This window comes from Rhinoraja longicauda, chromosome 4, assembly GCF_053455715.1.
Source record: "Rhinoraja longicauda isolate Sanriku21f chromosome 4, sRhiLon1.1, whole genome shotgun sequence".
Lineage (NCBI taxonomy): Eukaryota > Metazoa > Chordata > Chondrichthyes > Rajiformes > Arhynchobatidae > Rhinoraja > Rhinoraja longicauda.
In genome coordinates this window covers 37,400,251-37,420,368 of record NC_135956.1, presented here as the reverse complement: position 1 = coordinate 37,420,368, position 20,118 = coordinate 37,400,251, and the positions used below count along the sequence as shown (strand labels likewise).

General features: G+C 43.5%; 1 protein-coding gene across 4 annotated transcripts in view; it reads left to right on the top strand.

Annotated features, from left to right (window-relative positions):
* Positions 1 to 20,118, top strand: part of tsnare1 (T-SNARE Domain Containing 1) — a 574,772-nt gene that overhangs the window by 464,399 nt on the left and 90,255 nt on the right. For all 4 annotated transcript variants that reach the window (XM_078398598.1, XM_078398601.1, XM_078398600.1 and 1 more), the window contains exons 9-10: positions 6,983 to 7,055; positions 9,395 to 9,477. In XM_078398598.1, coding sequence (XP_078254724.1) covers positions 6,983 to 7,055; positions 9,395 to 9,477 — 156 coding nt within the window. The remainder of the gene's footprint in view (positions 1 to 6,982; positions 7,056 to 9,394; positions 9,478 to 20,118) is intronic.

Below are 20,118 nucleotides of genomic sequence, written 5' to 3'. Positions count from 1 at the left end.
TTGTTGTGGAGCGGTAGTAATCTATAGTTGTTAGCAAGCTGTGAGGAGGTGTGATGAAATGCTGCATTAAAGTACCCACAGAATAAATGGCATTGACATTCCAGCCTAAAAAGGGGACACTCTTCACAAATGCGTTCAGTGCTGTCAACAGATTTTAATAAGGAGACCTGCTTGTTGACAGCAAGTGCAATAAAGGAACGGGACTTATGGAAGCGTATGCCTTTGAAAATTGCCTCGTGCTAAATTGAAGACTGTGTCTGGCAAATGAACTGCTCTTTGTCTGTGCTCAGATCCATAAGGTCTTGTCTGTGCATGCTTGTCTGCATATTTTATCCAGATAGCTTATCAATGAGCTAATGAACAGAGATCGAACAAAATAAGCACTCCATATCTTCTGTCCTTATACTCTCCAGCTCTAAATGCATAAAATTGAGGGGGATTCAGTTCTTAATGTTCATAAAACTAATCTCTAGGTGTTGGCTTGCAGGCTCTTCCCCTGAAGGAGAAATAACTGAGTGAATTAGTATGCAATCTTCATTTTACAAGCTACAGAATAAAAACGGCCTCTCAATTACATTCAATAAATCCAGGCATTGAGGTTTTCAGATTTCAGACATGTGTCTGAGGGTTGATCTCAAATGAGTGATGCATATGTGATTAAAAGTGGGAAACGAAGCCTGTCAATTAGCACCAGTCAAGAAAAGTACATTATGTCTCCTTTCTTGATAAGGTGCTTTGCATTTGTCTAGATGCTTTTGTTCTTGTATTTCCTTCTCTCCATCCCAGGGAGCACGTTCCTTTCGCTGTGTGCAGTGTTTACAAGGGGTAATACTTCATCCCATGTTTCTTGTCAATTCATTTTGAGTCATAGATGTTTAATTCAACCTTGTTGAATTTAGTTCAGTTTAGATTTAGTTTAGATCCACAACAAGGAAACAGGCCATTTGGCCCACCGAGTCCACGCTGATCATCGATCACCCATTCGCACTAACTCTATGTTATCCCAATTTCTCATTCACTCCCAAGAAGATAAGTGCAATTTACAGAGACCACTAACCTACAGACCCACACTTCTTTGGGATGTGGAAGGAAACTGGGGCATCCAAAGGAAGGGATAACATGTAACAGGGAGAACATGCGAACATGTAACATCGCAGGGAGAACATGCAAACTTCACACAAAGAGCATTTGAAGTAAGGCAGTGCCACAGTGCCACCCTTCCTTGTATAGACATTATGCATACAAATAAACACATCTTTTTTCCAACTCCTGAGCATTATAACTTGCCACAGAAACAAAATGTCACAAAGGGCAGAACTCTTTGTTATGTTACATATCTTTTTTCATGTTACACAAAGGTGTCACAGGATGATATTGTGGTCAAGAAGGCTTTTGGCACATTGGCCTTCATCAGTCAGAGCATTGAGCATAGAAGGTGGTAGGTCACGAATGGCCTGGTAGGAGCCAGCGCTGCCGTCGCAGCTGCGGCTTGCCTGCAGTCCGTCTGTCTTTTGTGTTTTTTGTTGTTTTTGTCTGAATTGTAGTTTAATATGATGTAGTGTTGTATGTTATGTTTTGGGGGGGGGGGTGGGAGGGAACGGGAACTGTAACATTCTCTCTCCAGAACGGAGACGTGACCTTTGTTCTGTGTCGTGTCTCCGTTCCCGTTGCGGCCTACCACCGGCCATTCACCTGGGAACACCTGGGGCTCTGGTTCGCAGAGCCCGCGGCGCGGACTCACCACCTGCGGCGCTGGCTGCCTGCGGATGTTGCGGGCGCGGCTGCGACTCGTCTCCGGAGGCTCCGGCGCGGGCCGCGTGGACGTCGGAAGCCCGCAGACCCCTGGGTGGGGGCCGACATCGGGAGCTCCGGCAACGGCAGAGGCAGCGTGTTCGCCCGCCCCGAATCGCGGGGCTTGGGTCGGCCCGCCACGGACCTTTCACCGTCCGGCGCGGCCTGAAATAGGCCGTTGACCTTTCACCGCCCAGCGGCGGCTTCAATATCGGGAGCCCCGACCGCCCCGACGTGGCAAATCCAACAGCCTGACCGCGGGACAAGACGGCAGGGAAGAGAAAAAGACATTTTGGCCTTCCATCACAGTGAGGAGGGACTGGAGGAGACTCACTGTGATGGATGTTTCTTTTTGTTTGGTGTTAGTTGTGATTGTATGTGTTATTGCATTTTTATTGATTAATCTTATTGGTCTTATTGTTCAACTGCGGGTAATGTTTCATTTTACTACACATTTATGTGTATGTAACAAATAAACGACTATTGACTATTGACTATTGAGTTGTACAGTTGTACAGTTGATGGGCCTGCAGTTAGACTATTCTGCTCAGTTTTGGTTTCCCATAGATAGTTAGATTTTTGATTAGTACAGGTGTCAAAGGTTCTGGGGAGAAGGCAGGAGAATGGGGTTAGGAGGGAAAGATAGTTCAGCCATGATTGAATGGCGGAGTAGGCTTGATGGGCAGAATGGCCTAATTCTACTCCTATTCCTTATGACCTTTTTTTTGTTATTGGCCGAGTCCAGTTCCTGATACTGAAGATGGAGGAAGAGCTGTGTAGATGAGAGCAGAAAGGGGTGTTGCCAAAGGTCCAGCCCAGTGAGTGGGCAACACTTGGGTGGTAGTCCCCAAGGCAGGTTAACAGCGATGCATTCACCTGTGGACCAGAAAGTTTAAACAGAAGCATTGATAATGACCAGTATCCATTGCCCTCCTCACGACTTATTGGTGGAGATTATTTATGGGAGCAGTGTTGATGTAGTGATTAAGTTACCAATCTAGTAATCCAGAGAAGACACAAAATGTTGGAGTAACTCAGCGGGTCAGGTGGCATCCCTGGAGAACGTGAATAAGATGACCCTTCCCAACCCAAAGTGTCACCTATCCATGTTATCCATGCATGCTGCCTGACCTGTTGAGTTACTCCAGCACTTTGCCTCTTATTTTATAAACTGGCATCTGCAGTTCAAATAGTGATGGGCAATAAATCTTTTTTTGTAATCTCGACAAGGCCAGCAGCATAATCAAGGACGAGTCACACCGGTCACTCCCTCTTCTCCCCTCACCTATCAGGCAAAAGGTATAGAAGTGTGAAAACGCACACCTCCAGTTTCAGGGACAGTTTCTTCCCAGATGTTATCAGGCAACTGAATCATCCTACCTCAACCAGAGAGCAGTGCTGAACTACTATCTATCTCTTTGGTGACCCTCGGACTATCCTTGATCGGCCTTTGCTGGCTTTACCTTGCACTAAATGTTATTCCCTCACCATGTATTTATACACTGTAAATGGCTCGATTGTAAGCATGCATTGTCTTTCTGCTGACTGGATGGCACGCAAAACAAGCTTTTCCCTGTACCTCTGTACACATGACAATAACCTAAACTGAACTGGATCAACTATTGAGCTTCTCTATCCATTTGAACCTGCTGGACATGTTCCGGCACCATGTTTTAAACACAAGACTAAGGGGTAGGCCATTTAGAACTGAGATGAGGAAAAACATTCTCACACGGAGAGTTGTGAATCTGTGGAATTCTCTGCCTCAGAAGGCAGTGAAGGCCGATTCACTGAATGCATTCAAAAGAAAGTTAGATAGAGCTCTTAGGGCTAGCGGAATCAAGGGGTATGGGGAGAAGGCAGGAACGGGGTACTGATTATGGATGGTCAGCTATGATCACATTGAATGGCGGTGCTGGCTCGAAGGGCCGAATGGCCTTCTCCTGCACATCTTGTCGATGTATCTATTCAACACATGATGCCGGCAAAGGGGAATAACAACCCTTGAACTGCCCCCGTTAATCCATCTAACCTTGTCTTACTCTATCATTGATATTCTATTTGGCATTTGTTAACCCCTCTTGTCACCATTTCTCCAAGTTAAAATTATATTTTCTATCTCTCTTTCCCAGTTTCCCAGTTTTCTGACCTGAATCATTAATTCTCATTCTCTTTCCACAGATGCCACTTGTTTTTTAATTTCAGATTTCCAGCATCTGCAATTTTTATTTTGATTTACATTTTGTAAGTGTAACCCATTTTCGTACAGTAAGAAATAAGACATATAGAAAAAATAGGTTTGCTCTGACACCTCTGCAGAGAAAAATAAATAATGTGATTATCAGCTTAATCCTATGGCAGAAGTCATGATCTTTATCTCAATTAACATGATAAAAAATATTTGTTCTCACTTTAATAATTGCATTTACCATTTATCACTACTATGGATTTCATTTAATATGCTTCTGTGGAAAGAATATTTCTATGTTATTATGAAATATTCTAATAGTGATGTACTTTTCAAATATATTGAAAGAAAATCTGCAATTCAACTGTAGCTATTATCTGTTTATTGCTCCATCTTCATTAGGAACTAAGCAGGAATAAATATGAACCATAATTATAATGGGTGAGATCATTTTTATGAAGATACAAATCATTGCAACCGTCTTGTGTCATATCAACACAGATTGCTAACCAAAGTCGTTCACAGGTTTCAGCCTTACTGATGCTCAAATTGAAATTAGCAAATTAATATGCCTGCTGCTTTTGCCTTCATGAACACTTGGATCTTTGCAAAGGATGAGTCTACCAAAGACGTAGAAACATCAGAACAAGGTTGTTCTGAAACTTCTCTTATACTCGACAATGTGGCACTTTATCATAAGTGCTTTAAAAGGCTTGACAACTATTTTAGTAGTGTTGGCATCAAAGGGGCCCTAAAATGTGAGCATCCTCACACCTAAAGGTTGGATGTTGATATTTCCAAATGTCAAGTCTTCCAAGTGCAAGCAGTATCAGTCCCCAGCTATTATTATAACTATAAAGTTATTTAGATTTACATTCATGAATGGGCAAGTTGCCAACCTTTTGAGCTGATTCTGTTTGTTGGTCTTGAAATTTATCTGTTAAGATGTAAAAAAAAAGTTTATTTTATTAGTATTTTGCTCTGATGTGCCCACGCAGCCACCCTTAACATTTCCATAATGCCAGCACAAAAAACAGATGTGTTGACGCTCAGTGTGAACAAAGAGGTAGCTGAACATAAGAAAGTAAATAGGAGAACAAAGTAACAAGGTGAGAAAAGTGCAGACATAGCTTATAAGGTCATAAGGTCAAAAGGAATAGGAGTAGAATTAGGCCATTCGGCTCATCAAGTCTACTCTGCCATTCAATCATGGCTGATCTATCTCTCCCTCCTAACCTCAATCTCCTGCCTTCTCCCTATAACCTCTGACACCTGTACTAATCAAGAATCTATCTATCTCCGCCTTAAAAAATATCAACTGACTTGGTCTCCACAGCCTTCTGTGGCAAAGAATTCCACAGATTCACCTCCCTCTGACTAAAGACTTTTCTCCTCACCTCCTTCCTAAAAGAACGTCCTTTAATTCTGAGGCTATGACCTCTAGTCCTTGACTCTCCCACTAGTGGAAACATCCCCTTCACATCCACTCTATCCAAGCCTTTCACTATTCTGTATGTTTCAATGAGGTCCCCCCTCATTCTTCTAAACTCCAGAGTGCAGGCCCAGTGCTGACAAACACTCATCATTGGTTAACCTACCCATTCCTGGTCAGCTTCCCTGATATTTACTTTGTGTAAGGAGGTGATCAGGAGGGAAGGTCTGGGGTGGCACAGCTGTACAGCGGTAGAGTTGCTGCCTTACAGCGCCAAGGACCCAGGTTCGATCCTGACTCCGAGTGCTGTCTGTACGGACTTTGTGTGTTCTCCCCGTGACCATGTGGGTTTTCCCCGGGTGCACAGGTTTCCTCCCACATTTCAACGTCGTACATGTTTGCAGGTCAATTTGTCTTCTGTAAATTGAAAATTGTGAATAGCAGTGAAATCTCTAGCTTCTGAGTGATCTGCTCCAGATTGAAATGCTTGCATGTTTAAATGTGAGATGCTTGGGATGCCCAGAAGTGTGAGTTTCGTAAATAGACAATAGACAATAGGTGCAGGAGGAGGCCAGTCGGCCCTTCTAGGAAATGTCCTAGAAGACTTAATTGCAAGATGTCACAGAAATATTTTCAATAGACCTCCAGCGTGATTCGCAATCTGTTCGTCCGTGCACAGATACGTAGAATCTGCCAGGGCTTTGGGATTGAGGGTTGAAGTACCTGAAGTATTGAGCATCACTAAAATAATCATCTACTCTGTACATTAGAATTTCTAGACCCCATAGCCACACTGGCACAGCTGACAAACTGCTGCTCCATGGCACCAATGACCCGGGTTCAATCCTCACCTCGGATGCTGTCTCTGTGGAGTTTGTACATTTTACCTGTGACCATGTGGGTTTTCTCCAGGTGCTCCGGTTTCCTCCCACGTCCAAAAGACGTGGGTAGATAGATTCATTTGGTGCTGTAAATTCTCCCTAGTGTGTGGGTAAAAGGTATAACCTGGGATGAGTTGAAGAGAATCTGGAGAAAATTATAAATGGGATTAATGTAGGACTCGTGTAAGTAGGTGGTTGTTGATGGTTATGGACTAGGTGACCCTTCTTCAGACTGTTCTTTCAAAGAAAATCGAAGCCGATGAAATGGATTCCTGCTCTTGATCGGGAATCAAGTTGCAACCTCAGTCTGGAGAAGCTGAGTGGATTCCAAAGGTCAGCCGATGTGCCTTATTCAAATAATGTTCAGGACATAACATTACGAGCCCATGATGGTGAAAATATAGAGAATTGTTGACACTGATTGCTACACCTTGTGACTCTGACTACAATTGAGGTTATATTCTATCAATGTTTCTGTGAACCAGTTAAAACCTGTCAATATCTTTATAATCTGCTCTGACCTTCTCATTTAATTAAGGCTTGAAGAGAGTGTGCTTCAAAAAAATATATGTGATACCCGCTTCGTTACATGGCGTTGAGGTCAAATCTATTGCCTGCGGTTTATATTGGAACAGTGAATTTTCATTTTGAGCACTAATTTTGATTATTTTTCTACATTTCCTCCAACAGGCCGACATGCTGGATGTGAATCAGATTATTAAGGACCTAGCTTTACTGGTGCATGAACAGGGGGATAACATCGGTGAGTGTCACATTACTGTTAAATCAAAGTTACTACCCTTCTGCTTTTGCCTCTTATTGAGATTAAGGGCGGCACATATTTGCAGCGGTGGAGTTGCTGGCTTGCAGCACCAGAAACCCGGGTTTGATTTTGACTGCGGGTGGTGTCCGTATGGAGTTTGCACATTCTCCCTGTGACTGCGTGGGTTTTCTCCGGGTGCTCTGGCTTCCTCTCACGCTCCAAAGACGTGCAGGTTTGTAGGTTAATTGGCTTTTGTACATTGTGCCTAGTGTGCACTGCTCGTCACAGACTCGGTGGGCCAAAGGGCCTGTTTGCACGCTGTATGCCTAAGGTTTAACTTAATTTTAATTGAAAAAGGAATCTTTCTATGCTCAATGCTCCAGCACACTGGTAGTGCTTCAGATAGAATAACTTGCCACAAGAAGGCCCTTCGGTCCATCATGTCAATGCTATTGATATCCAGTGATATCCATTTAGCCCCATTCTTCCCTCTTTCCCAGACATTTGACAGGAAACTCAAATTGACTTGATTTGTTTTAGGCAGACACATAATCAGGCAGCAAATGCAGGGATATAGACCATTTGCAGACAGATGGAATTAGTTTAATTTGGCATCATAATCAGCACAGACAGGGTGGGGTGAGGGGCCATACAAGTGAAGTCAAATAAAGTACATTTGAGTTTATTGTCATATGAAAAGAATAATTCTGTCTGGGAAAGAGGGGAGAATGGGTATCTAATTCTCGAGTTAAATCTGCCCCCATCAACGTTTAACTGTCGAGTCAATTTTGCTTTGTAGTTAACAACAAAGCACATAAAACAGTACAGAACACAGACAGGCCCCTCACCCCACCATGTCTGTGCTAATAATGATGCCAAATTAAACTAATTCCATCTGTCCGCATATGGTCTATACCCCTGCATTTCCTGCCTGTTCGTAGGTCTGCCGAGAACAAATCATGTCACGTTTATCGTTTTCTGCACAGATACCGTGAGGAACAGGTACAATGAAAGTCTTTCTTGCAACCACTTGCACATTCAATACTATTGTTAGGAAGCCAACACCAGAATGACTGTATCAATTTAAGAAATACTCATTCGCCACATTCTTATGGCAATTTGAGATCACCATTCCACTCGTGAATGTGAATTCATTGCTGAATCTCAACAACAAGCTAGCCTCCATATTTAACCAGTTCAGTGCCACCCCCTGGTATACTCGGGTCAGAGTATATAAGTGAAAAAAAGATCTTGGCAGTGAACAGGTTTATTCCAGCGCAGAAGGAGGCCATTTCAACCCATTGACTTCATGCTGGCTCATAGAGCAATCCCATTCTTCACTAATCTTTGCTATAACTTATTTATCCCAGATTTACATCTATTTGACAACCCTCCCCCTCCCAGATTCCCTCCCTCATCTGCACACCCTGGCCAATTTACAGCAGCCTATTATCAATTATTATAATTATCAAAAATCATCAATAAACTTCAATACATTCAAAACTCCGCTGCCCGTCTACTCACACACACCTCGATCCGTGACCATATCACCCCCGTCCTTTATAAACTCCACTGGCTCCCCATCCCCCAGAGAATCCAGTACAAAATCCTCCTCATAACCTACAAAGCCCTCCATAACCTGGCCCCATCCTACCTGACCGACCTCCTCCACAGGCACACTCCCACCTGCACCCTCCGCTCTGCCGCTGCAAATCTCCTATCCCCCCACATCCGGACTAAACTCAGATCCTGGGGGGACAGGGCTTTCTCCATCGCTGCTCCCACCCTATGGAACTCACTACCCCAAACCGTTAGAGACTCCCCCACACTCACCACATTCAAAACATCGCTGAAGTCTCACCTGTTCACTACTGCCTTCAACCACTGAAGGTCACCTCACCTTCTGTCTCCTTTCTCTGTTCATTTATTTATTTACTTATTTATCTATTTATTCATTTCCCTATGTTCTCAAAATCTCTGTAAAGCGTCTTTGAGTATATGAAAAGCGCTATATAAATAAAATGTATTATTATTATTATTATTATTAACTTACTAACATGCAAGTATTCAGAGTATGGGAGGAAGCCAGCACACAAGGGGAAATCCCGTGTGGTCACAGAGAGATTGTGCAAACTCCAGACAGATTGCACCCGAGGTCAGGATTGAAAGCTGTAAGGCAACAGGCCTGCTGTGTACACCGCTGCCCCACATTGTTCAACACACTGCAAATTTGTTGGAAATATAGTCCTCCTCTGAGGCAGTGTAATTACACAGTTTATCATCCTTTTTACAGGAACACTGTACATCATGTTTCATTTGGACCATTTTAATTTTTGCAGATAGCATTGAGGCCAATATTGAGAGGGCAGCTACACATGTTGATACAGCAAACGAACAGCTTATGAAAGCAAGTCAGCACCAGGTAAGGCTGGCTTTAACCCCACAGGAAAGACTTCCCTGACTTTGCTTGGACTGGGATGGACATCTCAATTTTCCTGAAGAAATGCAATCCCTTAGCATTGTTGCAGGTTTGTTTATTAAGAAAAAGTCCATTGATACTGGGACAGCTATTGTGAAACACGGCAATAAGAATTGTAATTCAGATGTCTCTTTAAGCTGGCAAAGGTGATGTAAATGTGAATCCTGTGTACACATTCGTGACAATGGCATACATCTCAAAGGTGCATCCGTCTACTGCCAATGATGCAAATGGGTCTTGCACCAGAAATTGTCAGTGAAACAAAAAAAAAATCAGAACCAGCCATCATTTAAACTGCTGGAAGTAATTTTAACTTTGAGAAAAGGTGTGAAAAGGGTTATATTGAATCATTCAACCATTAAATCTGCCTGAATTTCCCTTTTATTGATTTAGTGCTGAAAGAAAGTGGTCATGGTGCATGATCAGAGATCAGTTCAAGCACATTCCTTTTACACCGTTGATCAAAATGGAAACATTCCTATGATATTTGTATTGTAATTTTTCTATTCCTGCATTCTGTGTTACATTATTTATATTCTGTTCCCTTTCTGTCAGAGTTTTAGTAAATGATCTATTTGTGGTTGTAAGAAAGCTGTAAAAATACAGTAGCAAGATCCATTTGTAGTCTGTGTTTATCAGACTCTGTAAACGCTCTTTATATTTCACAGTCACTTACTATTCATATATCCCACAGGTCCACTGATTCCTTTAAAATACATTTTGAACATAGAAAAGTAGGCACAGGAACAGGTCCTTTGATCCACAATGCCTGTGTGAAACATGATGCCAAGCTACATTGATCTCATCTGCATGCACATGATCCATACCACTCCATTCCCATACACATCCAACATGTGCACACACTGGCGCAGTGGTAGAGTTGCTGCCTTGCAGCGCTTGCAGCGCCAGAGACCCGGATTTGATCGCGACTATGGGTGCTGTCTGTACAGAGTTTGTACATTCTCCCCGTAAACGCGTGCGTTTTCTCCGAGAACTTCGGTTTCCTCCCACACTCCAAAGACATACAGATTTGTAGGTTAATTGGCTTGGTGTATGTGTAAAATTGCCACTAGTGTGTGCGGGGATCACTGGTCGGTACGAACGGTGGACCGAAGGGCCTGTTTTTGCGCTGTATCTCTAAACTAAACCCCTACATCACACACTCACTGAGAGTTCCGTATTAGGCCCGCAGGCCGCTATAAGCCCCAACACTGTAGGCCTGGATTGTGTAGGCTAACGGAACTCGTTAACGTTAATGGAGTTCGGGGAGCGGGACCGAGTGTGTTCGGGGAGCAGGACCGAATGTGTTCGGGGAGCGGGGCCGAATGTGTTTGGGGAACAGAGCGAGTGTGTTCGTCGAACAGAGGTTGCAACCCCGCCACCAGGCCCGGGCGGCTGTCATTTGTGGAGCGGTAGCACGTGGCTGCTGGCTGGGTGAGGTCACGTGGGGCGCGGGCGGTGACATCACCTTGTCCCGTATTTAAGGCCAATTTATAACATATGCTATGGGCCCGCACTAACATAATCCAGCCCTGCCTTCCGTGGTGTAGCGCGGCACCAGAGGCGGCGGCAAAGGGTCCAACAAGATGACCATCGCCGTCGTTCCCCAACGCTCGCCACTCATCAGTGCTGCACGCACGGGGCACAGGTAAGTGGCTTTCGCCGCCAATGGGTCCCCGGATCGGTAGGGTTGCTGCGCCCAGCACGGCCCCAGGGGGCGCTCCCCGCCAGCCATCGGCTCCCACCTATGGCCCAGGGGGACGCTCCCCGCCCTCCAATGGCTGCATGGATTGGTAGGGTTGCTGGGTCCGGCACAGCCCCAGGGGACACTCCCCGCCAGCAACCGGCTCCCACCCACTGCTCCGGGGAACGATCCCCGACCACCAACGGGTGCACGGATCGGTAGGGTTGCTGGGCCCAGGAAGGCCGATGGCATTGGACTCACATCCATTCCTTGCTTGAAATGGTAGAACATTTCATCATTTGAGAGGAAAACCTTTTACGTAGAGGTGGAACTCGCTGTGTGTCGTGGTGATTAAAATTGAATCAAACAGAGGGGAAAAGTGCACAGTTTTGGTAAAAGGGGGGAGGGAGGAAATGGAACAGACAGAGTTCTGTTAGGTTCCAGCAAAGGGTCAACAGGCAAAATGGCTTATTTCTTTGTCATTAAAGAATCTATGAATCGTACTTAGATTTTGTGTGGAGTGGAATCTGTTCTGCTCATCATTTATTAGAATTTTGTGGGAGATATCAGCATTGGTTGGTAATGGGAATTAATCCATAGAAGAAGGAAATCAGAAATGTTTTATCACTATATATTTTTTTATGCTAAAAATCCCGTTGGTGTGAATGATGACATCGTCAGATCAAGTGGCCCTGAGATTAAGAGTAAAGTTTCCTCTATTTTCTCCTGAAAAGATACTTCAGATTTAATATAATTAAAATATACCCTTCATTTCTTTCCATACTTTTCATCAAAGTTATCTGCTTTTTCTTTCATTAGCTGGTGTTACATTCTCTGTTCGTAAATTCTGAGTACCCATCCATTTGATGCTGCATTGAAGCCTTCCATTTTGCTTTTGCCCCATCATTTTTGGAGCACAGTGGCGCAGCAGTAGAGTTGCTGCCTTACGGCACCAGAGACCCAGGTTTGATCCTGACTATGGGTGTTGTCCGACGGAATTTGTACGTTCTCCCTTTGACCGTGTGGGTTTTTTCCGGGTGCTCCGGTTTCATCCCACATTCCAAAGACCTACAGGTTTGTAGATTAATTGGCTTCTGAAAATTGTCCCACGTGTGTAGGAAAGAACTAGTGTACAGATGATCACTGGTCGGTGCAGACTCGGTGGGCCAAAAGGCCTGTTTCCTCGCTGAATCTCTAAACTAAACTAAGCTAAATTCAGTTTGGATTTCGGTAAGAGATTTGAAAAATTGGGTTTTCTGTTTTACTGGCGTAATGTTAGTCTAGTAGGCCTGTGCACTATACATTTGGTTTAGGTTTGGCAAGGTCCTGCCTCTCTGCCTTCATTAGATGCTCCTGGCACAATATGCAAAAACACAGATGCTGTGGCTGTGGAATCTAATCATGCTTAAAACGTTTGGCACTAAAGCCAAAGGAGGGCTGCATGAAAATCAGTGTGTGGGGTCAGTATGTCCATTGACATGTTCTTGACTGTGTACACCAAAATAGACCAAATTGTACTTTTAATCACCTGTGTTGAGATCTCTCACTCCACCTTTACAAAGACTCCTCGGGCAATAATGGGACATAGAACATCTGATATTGATGAATCATTGTCTAAACTCAGATCCTGGGGGGACAGGGCGTTCTCCATCGCTGCTCCCACCCTATGGAACTCACTACCCCAAACCGTTAGAGACTCCTCCACACTCACCACATTCAAAACATCGCTGAAGTCTCACCTGTTCAGTACTGCCTTCAACCACTGAAGGTCACCTCACCTTCTGTCTCCTTTCTCTGTTCATTTATTTATTTACTTATTTATCTATTTATTCATTTCCCTATGTTCTCAAAATCTCTGTAAAGCGTTTTTGAGTATATGAAAAGCGCTATATAAATAAAATGCATTATTATTATTATTATTGCCATCTTATTTGGAACGCACACATAAATGCTTCTGTCAGCTGGCATAATTAGTAGTGGAAGATTTCCGCATGTTAGAAATAGTCCGGACCACATCAGTTATCGTTACTAATCGATAGTAATTAGTATTTTACTAATTAAATAGTAATGTTATTCTACCACCCCAAATCTAATACCCTGAACTTTGTACTTCTATTCCTTGTGTCATCCAGTGATATTGAAGTAATATTTCAGTTCAGTTTAGTTTAGTTTAGAGATACAGCTTGGAAACGGGCCCTTCGACCTACCAAGTCTGCACCAACCAGCGATCCCCGCACATGAATGCTATCTTCTACACATTAGGGACAATGTACACATACCGTCAATTAACCTACAAATCTGTACATCTTTGGAGTGTGGGAGGAAACCGAAGATCTCGGAGAAAACCAAAGCGGTCACGGGGAGAACGTACAAACTCCGTACTGACAGTACCCGTAGTCGGGATCAAACCCGGGTCTCTGGCGCTGCAGGAGCTGTAAGGCAGCAACTCTAACGCTGTGCCACCATGCCATTCTTACCTGACGGAACGTAGCAAAGTATATTCTCAGATCACCCCAGGTGGGAGGGGCAAAGTTTAAAGGAGATGTGCGGGGTAAGTTTTACACCAAGGGTGGGTTGAGCCTGGAATGCACTGCCGGGGGTTGTGGTTGAGGCAGATATGTTAGTGACATTTAAAAGACATTTGGATAGGCATCTGGATAAGCAGGGAATGGAGGGATATGGGTTATGTGCAGGTGGATAAGTGATGGTCACAGCATCATGTTTGGGATAGGCTTTGTGGGCTGAAGGGCACAAGTAATTTGACATAACATAGAAAACAGTACAGCACAAGATGTTCTATGTTCTATTTTTTAAACTACTTCTGTGGAAAAAGGCACAGTGAGATTTCATGTTTATAAATTTGAATTTAAGCCATTCTCAACTATTGCAATACCATGGTTTGAAATAGGACTCCATTTGGTAACCCAAGCCTGTGTTCCTCGTTAAGAGACATTTTCTAACCTCAAGTAAAGATTATCTAATCAGAGTTTTTTGTGCCTTTGGAATAAAATTAATTGTTTTCTGCTCCACTTCAAAAGTAATTTAAGTCAATAAGTGATGTCCTTGGCAGTGTATTAGTAGTTCTAAAAAACTCAAACTGTATGAAAGCAGAACAGTGACTGAAATCATCAACTATTTGAGAGCCAGATGAGAAGATTTAATGTTTTGGAGAAAATTATTAAACATATATTATATATTCCATACCTAAAGAATTATATACTTAGTATGGAGTCATTGTAGCCTTGATTCACTGGATTAGTTCCTAAAGTGGAAAGTTTGTCCTTTGAGAGAAATTGAGTAGGATTGGATGTTAAAAGAAGGTATGGTGATCTTATTAGGACCAATAAGATTCTGACATTGTCCATACTTTTCAAGTGTTCCTGTAACTGCCATGTTTGCAACAAAAACAAAACAGCCAGCAATGAAAATAAAGCATATTAGCTGTTCTTTTGTTTGGAGATAGTTATTAGTTATACTGCATTGAATTTTAAAAAGTGCTATATAGTTTTTGTAATTCTTTCACTGACCATCCTCCAGATCTGATTAACCTATATGATATGAAATGTGTTGACAGTGACTATACAATGTTTCTAATGTTGGTAATTTATGATATTGATATGGCACTGTCTCGTGTCAATCACAGTGGCGCAGTGGCAGAGTTGCTGCCTTACAGCGACAGAGACCCAGGTTCGATCCTGACTACGGGTGCTATCTGTACAGAGTTTGTACGTTCTCCCTGTGACTGGGGTGGGTTTTCTCCGGGTGCTCTGCTTTCCTCCCACACTCCAAAAATGTACAGGTTTGTAGGTTAATTGGCTTTGGTAAAAACTCTAAAATTTGTCTCTAGTATGTAGGATAGTACTAGTGTGTGATTCCTGATTGGCGCGGACGCGGTGGGCTGAAGTGCCGGTTTCCTTACTGTATCTCTAAAGTCTAAAGTCTAAAATCACATGTCAACTGTATAACCTAACGTAACTATTTATTTTTCCCCAGCTGTGAAATATTATATCCCATCTAGAAATAGTCATGCTCATCATAAATATTTTTTTCCTTCCAAATTTATTTTGGATAAATGTTCACATTCCTGGTTCCCATAATCTGTTAGATTGTCTTCCAGTGCTTCATCTCATTTGGAAATTTTAGTCTGATTGCACAGGCCGCCCGGGAGGCCGCCGCCAGAGATGTCTCGCAGGAGGCTGCCGAGAAGTCGGGCGGTGGAGCCTCGCGAGGCGGAGCCCAAGCCTCACGGGTTTAAGCCCAAGCCTCGTGGGTCGACGAGCCTTGCAAGATAGCTCTCGAAATGTTTAAAAGACACTTAGGCAGGTGGATATAAAGGAAAGGTTGAGAGGGATAAATGCAGGTAAATGGAACTCGCTTAAATAGTCCTCTTAACCAGCATTGACAAGTTGCATTCAAGAGAGAGCTAGATAGAGCTCTTAAGGATAGCGGAGTCAGGGGGTATAGGGAGAAGGCAGGAATGGGGTACTGATTGAGAATGATCAGCCATGATCACATTGAATGGCGGAGCTGGCTCGAAGGGCCGAATGGCCTACTCCTGCACCTATTGTCTATTGGTCTGAAAGACCTGTTGCCCTGGAGAGCCCAAGCCTCACGGGTTTAAGCCCGAGTTTCGTGGTTTGACGAGTCTTGCAAGTGTCAGGAGGGGACCCAGCAACGATCGTGGAGGAGGTCGGCGCAGCAGTCGATGAGGTCGCCGGTCGTCGCGGACAGGTCACATGGGAGTTGGAGGACGAGCCGCCGGGAACAAATTAGGACCCGGCACGGGGGGACCACCGTGAGGGGGTGGGGAAGAACAAAGGTGAACCCACCCCCCCCCCAGTGTGAAGGAGGGGGGAAGAGAACAAGGGAGGACCTGGCGCAGAATACTTTATGAGTTTGTCAGTGCCCCTATATGATGCCTATTGCATACCTTGGGCATGCAAGGAATGAATTTCTCTGTGACTTTTCACATGTGACAATAAAGTATTCAATTCAATTCAAATATGGGCAGTTAACTTTGCTCAGTTATCACCCAAGTTTATTATGCTCCAAGGTGGACACAAAATGCTGGAGTAACTCAACAGGACAGGCAGCATCTCTGGAGAGAAGGAATGGGTATGTTTCAGGTCGAGACCCTTCTTCAGACTAATGATGCTCCAGGTTGTGTGAAAAGCTTTGTTTCTTAGTAACTAATCTTTTGCTATTATCAACATTCAGTACATATGCTCTGTAATTCTAAAGGTCTTAATCATTTTTAATGCACATTCTTGACCTATTCTGTGCATAGGTCTGATTTGTTGAATGGGGCTAAGCCACTTGCTTTTCTTTTGCATTACACATGATTAATAAAACACGACGTACTTTAAGACGTTAAACATTTTGCACATCATTGATTCTCGTCCACGCAGGAAATTATATCCTTTAATGATCTGGGTTGCAGATCATTAATTTTAAAAGTTATAAAAATATCAAACTGCATTACAGAATTTTCTTGCCAGACCGTCATTTGCCACCTAGCAATTCTAGCATTTTTAAGCAGATTTTTTTCATCAATTTAACAGGAAGATGGAATGTGGAATACAGTCTTTGAAAGCAGAATATTACAGGAATCAGAAATATAAACAGGAATGCTGATAATTATCAACAGGTCAGGCAGCATCACTGAAGGAATGTCATAGATTGTGGAGCCCAATTCACTGGATGTTTTCAAGAGTCAGATATAGGTCTAATGAAATTAACGGATATGGGGAGAAAGCAGGAACGGGGTACTGATTTTGGATGATCAGCCATTATCATATTGAATGGCGGCGCTGGCTCGAAGGGCCGAATGGCCTACTCCTGCACCGATTTTATATGTTTCTATGTTTCTATTGGTTTCTCTCACCACAAATGATGCCTGGCATGCTCGGGTTGCTGCTCATACATAAACACGATTTCTCATGAAGTATTTTCACTTTATAATCCAGGGTTAAAGGGTACCAAAGGGACAGAATTTTCCAACAGAGAGTGGTGGGCATATGGAACAAACTATCAGACAAAGGTAGCTCTAAAAATGTTAAAAGACATTTGGACAGGTGGATATAAAGGAAAGGTTCAGAGGGATAGGGCCCAAATGCAGGTAAATGGGACTCGCTTAGATAGTCTTCTTAATCAGCATGGATAAGTTGGTCTGAAGGACGTTGCCCTGGAGTATAACTCCATGATTATGAAGATAGACAGAAAAGAATGCTGGAGTAACTCAACGGGACAGGCAACATCTCTGGGTAGAAGGAATGGATGACATTTCGGGGCGAGACCCTTCTTCAGACTGATTATGAATATCTTTGTATTCAGATGTGCACTTCATTTCCATTAATCCAAATGATCAAGAGGACACCCCTAAACCCTATTATCTGATTTGACAATAGAATGGACCAGCAGGATGGTTATAACTGAGGAAGAAATAATTTTTCACTCTTTCAAAATTACAGTTGTCTTGGGACTGAGTTTTCCAGAGAGATAAAGATGTGTTTGGACCCTTTCCAACTCTTTGTGCAGAGTGTTGTGACTTAATGAACCACATGTTTGTATCAACCAAAGAGGTCACATGAATGGCAATAGTCTTCTTTTGTAACCCAGCATCTGTAGTTCCTTGTGTCTAAATGGTAATGGTGCCTTGTGCATAGAATGTACTAACACCTTGAAATGTATTGACCTGGTAACACTCTGAAGGTGCTGACTTAATGACCCAACGAATGTAAAGAATGCATGCAGTGTTCAAGAGAGAGCTAGATAGAGCTCTTAAGGATAGCGGAATCAGAGGGTATGGGGAGAAGGGAGGAACGGGGTACTGATTGAGAATGATCAGCCATGACCACACTCAATGGCGGTGCTGGCTCGAAGGGCCGAATGGCCTCCTCCTGCACCTATTGTCTATTGTCTATTAATTTATGTATTTTTGTATGTATTTTATAAAAATAAAGTTTAATATTGAATTAAAAACATAAAGACCTTCTACATGTATATGAACTACAGATGCTGGCTTACAAAATAAGACATTGCCATTCATGTGATCTCTTTGGGTGATATCAACATCATGTTTGAAATACTTTTTTTACAGGCCTTTCCCCTTAAATTGCAGCAGAACCTAAGACTATGGCTCTTATCTATAAAGCCAATCTGTTGGGTTCTGCACATGATAGAGTTATACAGCATGGAAACATGTCCTTCAGCCCAACTCATCCATGTTGACCAACATAGTTATCTATTCGCCTTGATCAAATCTTGGTTATGTTTGGCCCATATCATTCTAATCTCTCCTATCATGTACCTGTCCTAATGTCTAAAACAGCCCTCAGTATTGAAAGTCCTCTGTTACGAGGCTGCTTGGATGAACCTGCTCAAGGACCTTTGATCCTTCTCTTATTCAGCTCAGCAAGAGGCATTCTGGAGAGTCTATCTCTCTGAAAATCTCTGCAGTACAGTGAGGTTTCATATATTTTAAACACAAAGATAGAAGGATCCCAGCTAGAAACATCACATCCGTTCCCTCCACAGATGCTGCCTGGTCCACTTAGTTCCTCAGTGTTTTGGTGATGTGAATGAATGAATGAATAAGTTTATTGGCCAAGTATGCATATACAAGGAATGTGCCTTGGTGCTCCGCTCACAAATGACAACACAAACATACAGTTAACAATTAACAATAAAGCATAACCACATCAAAACAATAAGGATACAAAATTACAGTCTAAACATGTGGGTGAAAATAACCCAGAGCAAAAGAGAGACTACAGACTTTGGTTATTGAGTAGAACTACTACTGATGGAAAAAAAGCTGCTTTTGTGCCTGGCTGTGGCGGCTTTCACAGTATGGAGTCATCTTCCAGAGGGAAGTGCTTCAAAGAGTTTGTGGCCAGGTGTGAGAGGGGTCAGAGATGATCTTGTCCACTCGCTTCCTGGCCCTTGCAGTGTACAGTTCGTCAATGGGGGGGAAGGTTGCAGCCAACAACCTTCTCAGCTGATTGAACGATCTGTTGCAGCGTCCGGATGTCGTGCTAGGTGGCTGAGCCAAATCAGACCATGATGGAGAAGGTGAGGATGGACTCAATGATAGCAGTATAGAATTGGACCATCATTGCCTGTGGCAGATTGTGTTTCCTCAGTTGCCGCAGGAAGTACATCCTCTGTTGGGCCTTTTTGACTGTGGAGTCGATGGTGGCCCCCCATTTAAGGTCCCTGGAGATGATGGTTCCAAGGAACTTAAATGACTCCACAGATGTGACTGTGGTGTTGTTGATGGTGAGTGGGGGGAGGGGAGGGGGAGCTCTTCGAAAGTCTACAATTAGTTCCACTGTCTTAAGAGCATTGAGCTCCAGGTTGTTGCGATGGCACCAGGACGCCAGTTGTATCACTTCCTGTCTGTAGGCAGATTCCTCCCCATCTTGGATCAGTCCAATCAGGGTTGTGTCATCCGCAAACTTGAGGAGATTGGCAGAGGGATCTGTGGAGGTGCAGTCGTTGGTGTAGAGAGAGTAAAGGAGATTAAATATAATTTGAACTAGACCAAATGGACCCGTTGGGCCCAAACATCTCCTGCATTGGTGCAGCACCCTCTCCTCCCCCCCTCCCCTCTCCCCCTCCCCCCCTTCCCCTCCTCCCCACTCCATCTCCCTCAACCCTCCTATTCTCCCCCCTCCCCCACCCTCCACCACCTCCCTCCCTCCCTCACGCCCCCTCCCTCGTTAGGAGATAGATTTAAACTTAAAAATGTGAATAACTTTAAAAATATAAAACCAATTTCAATTAAACTTCTTCCATTAGCACCAAAGGGACGACGGTGAGTAAGGTGGGCCTAAAATTGTCGCACTATCGTGTACCATTTTGGCTGTAGTTCAGGAACAAACAAACAAACAAACGAG